At 43.9% G+C, this 14,444-nt stretch overlaps 1 protein-coding gene across 1 annotated transcript in view; it reads left to right on the plus strand.

The window, feature by feature from the left end:
• Positions 1-14,444, plus strand: part of LOC119859925 — a 45,060-nt gene that overhangs the window by 2,412 nt on the left and 28,204 nt on the right. The window contains exons 2-6 of the mRNA XM_043490769.1: positions 3,512-3,675; positions 6,448-6,560; positions 7,802-7,920; positions 12,627-12,845; positions 14,297-14,440. Of these exons, the coding sequence (XP_043346704.1) occupies positions 3,512-3,675; positions 6,448-6,560; positions 7,802-7,920; positions 12,627-12,845; positions 14,297-14,440 (759 nt within the window). The remainder of the gene's footprint in view (positions 1-3,511; positions 3,676-6,447; positions 6,561-7,801; positions 7,921-12,626; positions 12,846-14,296; positions 14,441-14,444) is intronic.

A 14,444-nucleotide genomic window follows, 5' to 3' on the forward strand; every position in this document is an offset into this window, starting at 1 on the left:
AATTGAAACAGAGACTAAATGAGTTTACGCAAGGTTACAAACAAAGTTTATGGAAGAATAGAGAATGGCTCTGTTGAGTCCTAGGCTGGTGCCTTAACCACAGAACCATCCTTCCTCTTGAATTTAAGGAACAGGTGCTTTAAAAATTTTGCTTTATCGACTGTAGTGTAGGACTTCCATCAAGCTAAGAGCAGACAGCTTTTATGTTGGAGCAATATACAATCAGATCTGGTCCATTTCTTTCCTTATGCAGCGCTGAGTTAGCCACAAGAATTATGTTTAGCATGCTTTTAAAGTGTGATTTTTACAGTTAAAACAAGAAAAATACCATACGTCAGTTGAGAACAAAAGGAAACCCGAGCTGTTTCTCCTAATCTATTTCAGTGACATATTTACTAGCAGAAAAAGAGCAGTGATTTTTGTCTGCTAACCATTCAGTTGAATTAACATTATGAGATCAGACTGGCAGTAAAACTAGTAGTTTCACTGCCCATGTATGTAGGTGCACCTACAAAGAGATCCTAGGTGGAGTCTGTTGTGGGCAAATGTCTCTGGGGAGTGCCTCTAGGACAACTGCCTCTGAAAGAATACAGCATGTTTTCTCCTCCATGAGGCCAGCCTTCCTTTCTTCCCCTTTGATGAAACTAGGCTGGGATTTTCAAACGAACTAGGAGAGCGAGGTAGGGGATTTGAGTGTCTAAATCCATAAGGCTCCAGACCTAGCATTTAGCACGAGTGGGATTATGCCCCGATTTTTGCAGTTGCATGAGGGTGATGAAGGCCCAGTACACTCTCGTCCCCACTTGTTCATGGCCCAGGTCCTTATTTAGGTCTGCTTGGCTTGGAGATTTGTAATAGGATATAAAGCAGGGGTTCTCAAACTGGGGGTCAGGACTCCTCAAGGGATCACAAGGCTATTTAATGGGGGGGGGGGGGGGTTCACGAGCTGTCAGCCTCCATCCCAAACCCCGCTTTGCCTCCAGCATTTATAATGGTGTTAAATATATAAAAATGTGTTTTTAAGTTATAAGGGGGGATCGCAGTCAGAGGCTTGCTATGTGAAAGGGGTCACCAGTAAAAAAGTTTGAGAACCACTGATCTAGAGTTCTTCAGTTAGTAGCCACCCCAGCTTGGTAAGGGCTACCTGTTTTCCATTTGATGATTGGTACATGGAAAAAGAACTGGTGGTTTCAATCCAGTCCCTTTATGACTAAAGATGGCTGGAGAATGTTTCTTTACAACTTTCAACATTTCAAAATGTATTTTCATTCTGCATTAGACCGAAAACAAAATCTTTGCAATGTTTTCACAAAATGGACTTGTGTTAAAACGCCTATCTTGGAATTGAAAAAGATCAGGTTGTTTTTTTTCGTGTGTGTGTGTGGAGAACACCCTGAACCTTAGAAAGAAACCTTCCCATTGAAAACTTAGTTGAAATCGATACCTTTCCACAACATTTGTTTTGACCTCTATGAAACAACAGTTTGACAAACAATGTTCTGATCAGCTCTAGTGGCTCTTAGAGCCACAACCACATTCTGAACTTAGCACTTTAGGAGCAATCCGATCTGACCATAATCACATTTTAATAGGCTTATTTTCCAAAGAGGGACTTTCTAAACAATCAAAAAGTGGGTACATCTCAAATCATCATTATCCCCTATGATTTGCTGAATCCTAACGATTAGGCTTTTTAAGAAATTTCAGGTCAAAGCAAAAATGCACTTACAATCTTTTGAAAACAAATTACTTCAATTTAATCATTTGAATTTTATGTTAAATAATTTTGCGGGTTTTTTTTTAATCACTCAGACTGGATATCTTTTAGGAAATAAAGGCTCAAGTTTCTCATTGTTTATGTATTTGGAGTTCAGCAAAATGCTGATACCCAACCAATACTCATGAAAGGCATCCTGTTCACAAATGGCACCCTGAAATCTTGCGTTTGTCTACAGAAGGGGCATACACTGGGCAATGGGAGTGCAAACTCACCTGCATACTACTCCTCCATGTGCCCACAGAGGTCTGAGTATCACTGAACTAGACTCAGATTTGCAAATAAGATTACTAGTTTAATACTACCAGTTCTCAGATTTACAGTACAGGGTGAACAGTAAAAGAGACAAAATTGATCATTCAGATTGCCTAGAAGCTGTTTGCAGGAGGGAATAGACTCATGTTTTACTGAGACATCTGCCTGAGGGATAGGAAGAAGTATATTTATTCTCTGTTTATTACAAGGTAGTCTAAATCAGCATCTGTTAAATTAATTTTGTATGGTTTTTCAGGGACATTGTGAAGTGTAAATTATAAAATTTGGAAAGGTAGATGATTGAATATGGTAACCAAAGCAGATGAGATTTGACAAGTTATTTCTGTGTGTACAAGTTGTTCCGTATTTGCAACTAGGACAATATTTAAAAATGTAAAAAGTATTTTTAATTCTCCAGCCTTATCAAACCAATGAACAAATGCCATGGTTGCATGATCATGACAGAAGTTTCTTTTGGTGAGTGTTTTTCCCTTGTTCAACAAAAGAATAAGAAAATCTTGTAGTAATTATAGGGACACTGTCAGTTAGGTTTTAAACACAGCTTGATAATTGTCATATTAGATAGCATTTGCTCTAAGGATTTAGCCCATGGTGCTTTATTTATTCTTTAATTTATTTTCTACATTCTAACGTGCTGTGTGCCTGGCTATGTAAGTGGAATGTACAACATGTATGAGTGTGTGTATTCACACATACTCTTTGATTTGTCAAGTGCTCAGTAAGTCTGCTGCGTCATTACGTTTTGTGTTTAAATTGAGCACCTCAGCAATTATTGGTTTCAACAAGAACATTATGAGCTTTCAGACAGGAAAAATGCCAGTGACAGGCTATTAATTTTAAGGGAAAAAACCTTCAAAATTTCCCTTTAAAATGAAGACATGGAAATGTTCATGCGTTCCTGCCATTGGTGGCACATCAGAGAGGCATGGTGCTTGCTGTGGGTTTGGAATAAGCATTTTAAATAGTGGAAAATAAAACTGCAGCCAAAATTAGTAGTTGAGCTATATGTATAAAAATGAGTGGGATGCAGGAAGTCTAGATCATTTGGGGGTGTTTGTACATGGTTTGGTGGCATTTGGTTTTAACCGTGGTATTGCAAGTCACAGTGTTCATACATTTATAAGTCATTAAACTATCAGACTTTTCGGAAGCTGTAGGTTACAAAGCCTCTTTAACAGGCTTTAAATCTGCAGTGGTCCCAGATATACAGTACAGAAGAGGTACTTTACAACTAATTAGGAAAAACCCATGAGCAGTTTGGATATTAATAATTTACCAAGAACTAAACTGCATCTTTGTGTTTTCCCTAAATATAGACTTTTTTCAAAAAGCTTCTGATAGGAAGTATAGCAGAAAAATCTTTGTTCAGCTGAACATTGTGTATGAAATAAACACATTTCTGTCTGGATAAGTTTTGCATATAGCAAGATAATGGTTTTGTTTTTCAATTCCCTAAAGTCAAGTTGAGATTGAATTGTCCTCAAGCATCCTGCTGGCACTATTGGCAGGGGAATTGTTATTGCATGGAGAGGAGTCGCACAGGGACTTGGATTGAAGCACTGACATACTGCAAACGATATCGAGATACAGAACTATTAAAAATCACTAACGCATCAGAAAAGGTAAAGTTTGTGCCTTGTGTATCATTTTAAAGTGTGACTGTAAAGACCACTCATGCTGCTTTTATTTCTAGTCAATATTTCTTCTACATTGTTGATTAATTTTATCTTTTTCCCTCAACCTCAGAGTTACATTTGCATGTGTTGCCAGATGCTCTTATAAGCTATATACAAGCTTTTTCTCTACACATTTCTGCCAGTTACAGCCCCTGCTGTTCCAGTTTTGTGCTTTTCCTAGCTATACTGTGACACGTTCTGAACTGTAGCATGAGAGAACTACTGTAGCTTTGGACAGCTGTTTTTTTCCCATGTAAACTCTGTTGGGAGCTGAGTTCAGACCTTTGGGGTGTGTTTGCACAACAGCTGGGAGACAGACGGGCTAGCTCCGCTCAAGATAGCGTGCCAAAAGTGGTAGTGCAGCCACAGGCAGCCTGAACTTCCAACATTTACTAACTTTTGAGTGCTTGACTTGGCAACCATAATTTGTTTAGTTTTTTAAATATAACAATAAGCAATATTCAGTATTTCACAAGGCTTTTATGCCTATAAACACTATACAAGATAAACTTGATGCAAATTTTCATATTACTTATTGCATTTTCAAAGTAGTCATAGTCCCTTTATAGTCATAGCTTTATGACACCTTCTCTCCAAAGATCTCAGAGCATTTTACAACCATTAATGAAGACTCCCAAATGAGGTACAGAAAGATCCATGCCAAAGCGTGTAATTGCATGAACCTAAAGTTAGGCATCTGAATAAATGGCCTGATTTTCAATAGTGCTGAACACCCACTGTCCACAGGAAGACAAGTCACTGATCTAGGTGCCTAAATAAGGAGTTAAGTACCTAACTGTGCGTGGTGGTGTTGAAACTTTTGGCAGACAGTCGCATGGCAGAGAGTCTGAGATCTTCAGGAACAGAATACAGAACTCCTGGCTTCCATATCTGATCTCTAACTTCTAGGCAATGCTCCTTCCCTTCAAAGTTGTACCCAGGAGAATGGTTTTCAGAAGGGCACGTAAGCCTTTATAAAAAAAAAATAGAATCAACGTGTGCTTATTAATTGCATTCAGACAACAGGTCAGTTAACACTATGGTTGTGTGTAAGGTTGATGGGCATTTTGCTGAGGGCCGGCGAATAATACAAATGCTGTTTAAAGAAGCACTAGAAAATCATTGCTACCAACAGCCCCTCTCAATCTACTACACCATCTTCAGCACAACCATAGTTCATCACGTGAAACATTACCACTTAAACCTAGTCATGCTTGGCTAGCACAAGTTGGTGAAGGCATGACACTTATCACTATCCCTCTCCACCGACCTTCTCCATAATGATTGAACCTGTCTAGGAGTTTGTGACACCAGGAGTGTTGCTCTCAGAAGTTCTTTGTCAGGCCTGCTGACTCACTCTAAATTTGTGTCTGACTTCGAGTCACAGAGCTAGAATACACAGGGGAGGAGAATAAATTCAAAGGAATGCCATGTTTGCTGCAGAAGAGAGAAAAAATTAAATATCTCCAAGGAGCTGAGGGAATATTTCCTCTAAAATCAGAATAAGGGAAGTTTCTGATAACACCACAGGGTCTCTAAAGCAAGCACTGTGGTTGCTTCAAAGAAATGAGTCCCACAAGTATACTGTATAATCTTGCAGTACCTTCCATGATCTTCATACTTTCAGATTGCATTGTTTATCAAACCTTGGCATGACCAAATCTGATGATGATTCTCCTTTCGCTTACGCTGCTTCAAAAATCGTGCAACTCCATTGACTTAATTGAATTAAGTGCAGATTCTCACAGGTGACAGTGACAGAGAAGAATCAGGTTCCTTTGCATACTGTATAACCTGACTCCTAGACAGAAGCAATATGAGCGAGAAAAGAATGTCACACAACGATGATTTTTTTTTTTTTTTTTTAAAAGGCAAAATAAGTGAGCCGTTGTTTTCCCTCATGTAGGCTTGTTAATTAGTGATTTAAAAGACACTGTCAAGTTCTCCATGCCCTAGTATAGATTCAACTGCAAGTACCTTTCTAGGGAATTATGCAGAGTTTGTAAGCTCTCCAGTAACTCTTGGACATGCTTCTTTTAAAACACGGATCCTTACAAGGACAAGAAATTAATAAAACAAGGAGTATGTTGTCTTGTGAACTTGATACAAAAGGAAGCCTGTTTATGCAGTCTCTCTTGCGTGCTCTTTTGTTGTCCAGGTACATATCTCTGGCTCTTCATGCAAATTAAATGCCCTTTTTATTCAGATGTTCAAGAACTCTTTAAAAATCAGATATGGCTGGGTATAGATTGCACACAGCTATTGAATAGTTTGCTGGTTTATGATGTTTACTACCAGCTGCACTGTTTTCAGTTCTGGTGTTAAGTGAGTCTAATGCATATTGTATGTCAGTGGGCCAGAGTCTGCTCTGTGCGACTGAGCAACCCTATTGACGTTAATTGGGTTGTCGGTTTATAACTCAGAGCGGAATTTGGCCAAATCTGTGTACAAGTCTGTGCTGTCTAGTGGCTAAAGGTATTTGGAGTCAGAACTTTTTGTTTTTCTTTACAACTCAACCACTGATGCATTGTGTGACCTCAAGCAAGTCACTTAAATTCTCTGTGCCTCAGTTTCCACATCTGTAAAATAGGGATAATATCTTTTTCTCAGGGTGGATATGAGAATTAGTGTTTGAAATGCCTGAATGAAAAGCTGGTATACAAGTACTAATTATTACTATACACAAATGTGTTTATAAAGAATTGATCATTTCTGCAGAAATGGATTTTAGGGTTGCCTCTCAACGATTTCTGGATTGGATTAAATAATTTGGAAAATGTGACTAATTTTACCTGGTCAGAAGGGACACTGGCAGACATAACAGCACCCTGGTAAGAAGCTGATTTGAGCAGTATTCATATTATCGTATACGCTCATTTGAGTGTGTATCATAGAATGACTGTTGAGACAGTGGTATTAGTATTTATTACCAAAGTGCCATTACAGCTCATCTTAATAAATTGGAACCACCACTATGTTTACTAGATGGTTTTTATAACCTGTTGAGTGCACTCATTTTTTAAAATTGTTTTTCATAATATTCAAATTTAGAAGATTTAAAAATATCATGAGCAGAAAATAAAAATCAGATTACATATTAGATAACTCCAGTGAGGCAAAGTACAAAAGAAAATTCATTTGAATATGTCTTAAAATTCTGTTCACGATGGAAAATATGGACTTGCATCTGTTAGTCCAAATGTATAAAGTAGTTTTGCAGAGTTTCTGGGAACTGGAATGCAAGGAGTCTAATTTAATTGAAAAAGAGGAATATAAAGAAATGGGGTCAGATCCTCAATCTGAAAAAAAAAAAAAGAAAATCTATCATCCCTGGATCCAGCCAGGTGGTGATTCATCTAGTACAGGAACTGACAAAATAGCCATTAGGCTGCTTTTGAAGGACCCCCTCACAAGCCCTAGTGTAGGGGATGTGGTGGAGGCGAGAGGGGTGAGACAAGCAGGAGGCTGCTGTTTCTTAGGTAGGATCCCATGGCTGTAAGATTATGCTGGGGGAGAGGGGGTGTGCTTCCTCCTCTGGACCAGCCCAGGATTGGGAGGGTGCAAAGGGGAGTTAAGAACACCGTAGACCCATATCTGCCTGGTCTGGCACTCTTCAGAAGCCCAGCACAGATTTAAGTCATAAGATTCTACCTTACAGCAATATTGCAGTAGATCATATTTTATTTCTAAGACACACTTCTGCAAAATTGGTCCCCATCTCTCTCCAGATATGAAGTAAGATACAATGAGATCTACTGTTTAAGGGAGAGAAGCTGATTTTAAAATTCAGATGCTATACAGCAGAACACAAAATGAGTGCCCAAATGTAAAGAAGGGAACCAAAACCTACATCAAATAGAGCTGGTCAAAACTTGCCAAATATCAAAGTTTAAAAGGGAAATTTTGCTGAAATTTTTTATAGTTCAACTCTCCACCCCGCCTTTACCCACCAACTGTAGCGCAGATTTATTTAAAAAAAAAAAAAAAAAAAGACTGTCATTGTAATGTAAATTTCTCTAGATGTTTTCTTTAACAATGACCTTTTTGTATTCTGTTAAAATTGAATGGAAAGGCTTTGGATGTCACGCCCCGCCCAGCCAAACGCTGCGTATTGTGTGAAGATTTTCAATGGCATCTTGATTGCTCTGGACTGTAGTGCCAAGGCCCATTGGATCTGCAAACAAAGTGCAGGTGAGAAGTTGCACTGCTTGTTTAATCCATTGATGTCTAAATCAGGATTCCATTTGCAAATGTATCCTTTTAGGCCTCAGTCCTGCAAACTCTTACTCATGGGAGAAGTCCTTGCTTATACAAGTAGTCCCTTTGAAGTCAGTTGAACTGCTCTCATGAGCAAAGGTTTGTAAGAGTAGGTACTTAGTGCTCAGGATTTACATATACTAGGAGGTTTTCCTGCTTTAACTAAGGCCTGATCTACACTAGAAAATTAGGTTGGTTTAACTATGTCAGTCAGGAGTGTGGAAAAATCCACATTGTTAAACTGATCTAAATTCCTGTGTAGACAGCACTGGGTTGACAGAACATTGACCAAGCTCCCCCCTCTTGGGGAGGTGAATTACCTATGCTGGTGGGAGGATCCCACCTGTTGGCATAGGTAGCATCTACACTGAAGCGTTAGAACGGTACAGCTGCTGCGGCACAGCTGCTCTTCTGCTGTAGTGTTTGAAGAGTAGACAAGCCCTAAAATCAGTATAGCACCCTATACTCACATTAGTGAGGATGCAGTTATACTTGTGTAGCATATTCAAGCTCAGGATCTGAAGCACACACTATCAGGCCAGGTCTATAACTGTAGACCTATGTCAGTAAACTATATTGCTCTACTGTGGAATAAATCTACACTCCTGAGCAAGGTAGTTATACCGACCTGACCTAACCTTCTCTTCCCCCCCCCCCCCCCCCCCCGTGTAGACAGCACTATGTTGAGATGAGAGCCGATACCACCTTTTGGGGAGGTGGATTAACTATGCTGATGGGAGAAGCTCTCTCGTTGGCGTAATAGCGTCTTCACTAAAGCGCTACTGGTGCAGCTGTAGCACTGTATGTAAAGACAAGCCCTCGGTAAAAGGCACCTTTCATATCAGTATAACTGCATCTACACTTGGGCTTTTAGCTTTTAAGTGTAGACTGGTCCTTAGCCTAGTCCATAGGCACTGACTCCATGGGTGCTCTGGGGCTGGAGCATCCATGGGGGGAAAATGGTGGGTGCTGAACACCCACCAGCAGGCCCCCCCATCAGAACCTCCCCCTCTCTCCAGTGCCTCCCACGAACAGCTGTTTTGTGGCATGAAGGAGTTTGGGAGGGAGAGAGGAGGAGCGAGGACATGGTGCCCTCAGGGCAGAACTGGGTGGAAAGAGGTGGGCAGGGATGGAGTGGGGGCAGGAAGAGGTGGGTCAGAGGCTTTGGGGGAAGGAGTGGAATGGGGGCAGGGCCTTGGACAGAGCTGGGGGTTGAGCACCCCCCTTCCTCCCGGCACCTTTGAAAGTCAGCACCTGTGCCCTAGCCTCGTATGATCAAGATTTTAAAACAGACAAGCTTTTCAAATGGAATTAATTTGATATTCTTAACGTATTAAACAGGAAATGCGTATTGCTGTTGAGTCTAGGACTTGTCTGCACCAGAGAAGTGTAAATTTTAGTATGCACTAGCATGTCATGCACTCACTGGACCAAAGTTCCCTAGTGTATATAAATGTAAGTCCCGGTTCAAACTGAACTATATTAGCACACTAGGGAATCTTCAGTGCACGCCAGCAGGATTCACAATTCTCTGTTGTGTCATTGCTTTATAAACTGCTGACATGACAGAGCATACAATAATATCTAGCTTTTACATAGTACCTTTTGATCAGTAGATCTTGGAGCATTTTATAAAGGAGGCCAGTGTGACCCTCATTTTAGAGATGGGGAAATTGAGGCACAGGTGCAAGCAACTTGCCTAAGGTCATCAGGTCATGTCAGAGCTGGGACTAGAGCCCAGGTCTTCTGAGGACCTTAGTGAAGAATGTAGCAAAATGTGCTGTAGGTTGACTAAAAGATTGTCTACAAAATGCTTTAGTCCACACCAGAGGGGCTTAAGCAGCTTATGAATCTGATCCCACATAGAGCAAACCTGACATTTCCACACAGCCACTTACAATATAGTTCAACTCAAATGAGTCAACAGCATTCCCCGTTTCTACAGGGTCTCAAAAATGGAGCATTATTTCCATATTCAGAGGTTAAGGGAAGTTTGCTTTGTCTTAAATTATCTGGAAAATTAAAATTGCACAACTTCACAATTGCTTTCTTTTTAATCCTGCCAGTCAAACAGACAAGCTTCGTTTACATGCCACCTTACTGTTCATTCCTGCACTACGATGCGCATTACAGTACACTGTCATGTAAAACCAGGCCCTGGTAATGCTCAGATTGAAAAAAATTAACTCCTAGAGGACCAGCACCTGGCCTATGTGCTACTTAAGTCCCTATTTTGAGGATTTAAGTGGTGCACGGGTCTTGCATTAGCACGGGTGAATTTCAACAAGTGGGGGAAACCTCAAGTAATGCTGTTTGTCACAGGGTCTCGCCACACTGGCACTTCCTGCTAGCAGGGGCAGCAGTTTTGTATAATTTTTGGTGGTGCCCAGAACAGGTCCAAGTTCCGCTCAACCCCCCCCCCCCCGTAAGCTTATATATGTTTTTTTAAAAATAATGTAAAAATGGATTGGAAACAGTAAGTGTTTAATAGTTTCCCTATATTGCACAATGGGGAGTGTGTGTGTGTTGGGGGGAGGAGATGAGGGTTCTGGCTAGGGGTGCAGGCTCTAGGGTGGGGCTGGGAGGTGGCTCAGGGCTAGGGCAGAGGGTTGGGGTGGATGAGGGCTCTGGCTGGGGCTGAGGGGTTCGAGGTGTGGGAGGGACTCTGCTATGGCAGGGGGGTGAGGGCTGCAGGATGGGGCTGGGGATGAGGGGTTCACAGTGCAGGAGGGGGCTCAGGGTGGGGCAGAGGGTTGGGGTGCAGGGGGGTGAGCTCTGGCTGGGGTTGCAGGCTCTGGGGTGGGGCAGGGGTTGAGGAGTTTGGGGTGCAGGCAGGCTACCCTGCGGCTGGAGCCAGGACAACTCCACAGTCCCCCTATCCCTATCTCCACCAGCAGCAGCAAGCTGCAGGGGAGGGGAGCCCCTCTCCCCCTGGCAGCACACTCACCCGGCACAGTCACTGCACGTGCTCCTAGGGGCAGGCTCCTCTCAAGTCCAGGAAGCCCCCTTACCTCCCCTGTGGTGGGTGCCAGGGGATGGGGCTGCCATCACATGTGGCCTCCTCCCTTGCTACCTCTCTCCATAGCCTCATGGGGGATGGGGCTGCCCCTTGCCCAGCATGGAGCAGGAGTGGCGGCTGTGTGGATCACACACTCGGACACTCACCCACCGAAGTCCTAGCAGCTGCTCAGGTGAGGTCCAGACTCAGTCTCCCGGAAGCCCCCTCGGTGTCGCCTCCTGGTGGGTGCCGGGGGAGGGGATGGCTGCAAATCACGTGTGCACCTCCTTCCCCCGCAGGTGCAGCAGCTGTCTTAGCCTGCCACCTGCGCTGCTCATGTTGTAGGCAGCAGCGGCCACTGGCAGTAGTGAGGGAGTGCAGCGTGGAGCAGCAGGACAGCCGCCCGCTTGAGGCAGGGACGCTCCAGGACCCAGGGGAGGCACGTGGGGGCTGGGGGACATTCCAGGGGAGGCACATGGGGGAAGACACCTGGCTCCAAACATTGGTGGAGCCAGGCCCTCGGGTCCTGAATATTCCTGAAGACTTGGCACCACGGGCCAATACAACTCACTGCCCCTGCCTGCTGGCCGTTTCGGGAATTAGTTCTGGTCAGCAGGTGTGCTCTCCGCTGGTGATGGCTCTCCCATCCTCATCTCCACCTGAAGACCCACTGCAGTTCCAGTCTCACTGCCTCTGCTTCGTGGCACAGTCCTCTGGCCATGTCACAGTCCGGGTTCCCCCCTTCCAGAGGGCTCCTTCCACGTCAGTCTAGCCGCTCCTCGCAGCAGCTTGGCAGTCCATGACTTGGCTGCTTCTTCAGCAGCGTGTGTGCGGGGGGGGGGGGGCACAGCAGACCCAGACCTGCCCACTACTATGTGTCCTAGCCCAGGGACCCTGTAAACAACAGCTTTCCGCTGCCCCTCCTTTCTTTCTCCACCAGTCTGTCTCAGTTCCCTCAGCCACTTCCCCACAGCCCCAGCCCCTTTCGCTCCTGCCTCTGGCTCCTTCACCCACTTCCCAGGGCCTCAGGTCTGCAAGCTCTAGTATCCCTGTTCACAGTGCTAGACCTGCAGCTCTCAAGAAAGCCAGTCCCCTCCCTTAGGCTTCCTGCAGCAGACTCCTTGTTCTGGCCTGCAGCTTCCTTTTCTATGGGTCAGCTGGGCCCTGATTGGTTGGTCCTGCCACCACCCTAATTGGCTGCAGCCACAGCTCTAATTGGTGTTTCCTTGCAGCCCTCCCGGCTGTGTTTTAACACTGTCAGGGCCAGTGCGGGGCAGATGCCCTGACACACTGTTGCATAGGTTTGAGCTGGGAAGCTCAACAAAGGCAGTATGCATGGTAAACCTATAGAGGGCACAGCAGTATCGATCTGATCAGAACCTGGGTTCATTGCTGTCTGTCACTTTTCATCATGTTTCCTTGTTTAGATGGAATGGCAAGACTTCTTTATGTTAACTCAGGAGTAGTGCACATGCCAGCTGCTGCTAGGGGGGAAAAATGAAGGAGGGGTTTTTTGCCAGAGCACATCTCTGAGCATTTTGGAACATTGGCTCCAGGGCAGGTGTGGGTATCTGCATACATTCCTCTTCAGGTGGCGACCTGCATTTTATTGTTCTTCCAATCTTCCTTCCCCTCTCGCAAGATACTGAGCGGTATCAAGAACACAAAGGAAAGGTACTTCTCTCGCCACCAAGTCTTCCATCACAAGTACATGCAGATTTGAATTCTGCTAAAGAAGCTTGCCTGGAGCTTAGGGAGAAATGCACAGGAATTTCTACATGGAATAATACATATGCCCTTGCCAGGGGGACCGTATTGTTGAAGAGTGAGGAGAGCAATTCCTATGCCTATGTAAAATCAGGTAAGTTGAATTATTAGAACAATCCATAGATCAAATCCACTGCATCACATGACCACTTACACGCTCTGAGTGAAATTCTGATTCATTGGTGTTAATGGAACAACTCCCATTGACTTTACTAGAGTCAGGCTTTCACTCTCTGTTCCTCCTGCATCATGTAGAAGGGCAGAGAGAAGCTGCTTCTGATGCCACTGTGATCTTCATATTGATTGTTAGCATAACAGCAGTGCCGTGGTTATGGCTACTTCCCAATATTTTTCCCTTGAAAGTATGTCACATTCTCCAGTGTTGCGTGATGATATAGCTAAAGACTTTGTGGGAATGACCATCCAAACTTGTGAGTTTCCTTTGGGCCAGTTCAGTGAGACCATTGGCCTGACAAGCTGCACACGTGTTACCAAAGTTTCTGTCGGGCAAGTATGATCTGCTCAGAATTGATTATTCATTGTGGAATTTAAAGTAATATTTTTAACATAATTTGAATAATTGTTGCCCCTTTTCAACCTGAGCAGCTAGTCACATTTTGGGGCCCTGGGGATGTTCCATTTGGAAGTAGAAGTTGATGGAGTCTGGTATTTTCTTTGATGCAATCTTGTTTATTTACCAAGAATGTACAAAGTGCTGCTGCTCTGAATGAAGGGGCAACCAAGAACAAGAGTAGCGGTTTCTAGCTTACAGCTCCAGTCCCAAATGTTCGCTTTCAAGCTTTTTCCAGGGTCTGACTGTGCTCAGAGGCTAGCGCTTGGCTTTCTCTTGCTTTTGCCTCTGGCTCTCTCTCTCTCCCTTCTCACTTTCTGTGTGTTCTCTAACTCTTCCCCCTCTTTTCCCCCCACCCCCCCCCGAAATCCAACACACCTGGTCATAATACACAGTGGAACCTACCCACTTGGTGCTAGTTTCTGGGCAGATTCTATTAGGCCTTGTTTTAGGTATGGCCCCTTAATTGTTTATACAGCTATCTTAAGCGAAGGGAATGTTCGCACATCTGTATGAGTGAGGTTTTAACTAAATGCATAACAAAGTTTCGCCCAGCTCATAACAATATTGTTTTGTGTCTTACTGTTGGTGGTTGGTATAAGGCAAAATTGTGGCATTTGGCTGAAGCCCCAACGGCTACACTGCCCTGGAGTGAGCACCATAAGGCATTCTTTAAGGGGTGAAGCATACCCTCACTCCTGGCTGGCCCTAGGGAGGCAGAGCCCCAGCCCTTTAGGCTCTTCACCCCTGCCTCCTTTCCGCAACTAGCTTCCTAAAGGGAGCAAGCTGGTGGTAGCCCTTGTGTTCTCTGGGTCAGTCAGTTTGGGGAGCCCTTACATAGGCTACCCTGGGGTGATGCTCCTTACTCCCTGTCTGACTGTAAGAGCTAGCCACAGTGTTGCTATAAATTTGTATCATGGCAGCCTATGTGTCCCTGAAATGAATGACAGTGCTGTTTTCTATCTTGTTCTTAGATTGCTCCACGGGTTACTTTGGAAGGGATTGTTCCTCTGTGTGCAGTTTGTGTCACAACGATGATCTGTGCAATCCTTACACGGGAACTTGTGATGATTTCCATTTGTGCAGTGTTCAGAGTGCACCTACAGCCTGTGAGAGAGGTAC

The sequence above is a fragment of the Dermochelys coriacea genome, chromosome 8 (assembly GCF_009764565.3).
Source record: "Dermochelys coriacea isolate rDerCor1 chromosome 8, rDerCor1.pri.v4, whole genome shotgun sequence".
Lineage (NCBI taxonomy): Eukaryota > Metazoa > Chordata > Testudines > Dermochelyidae > Dermochelys > Dermochelys coriacea.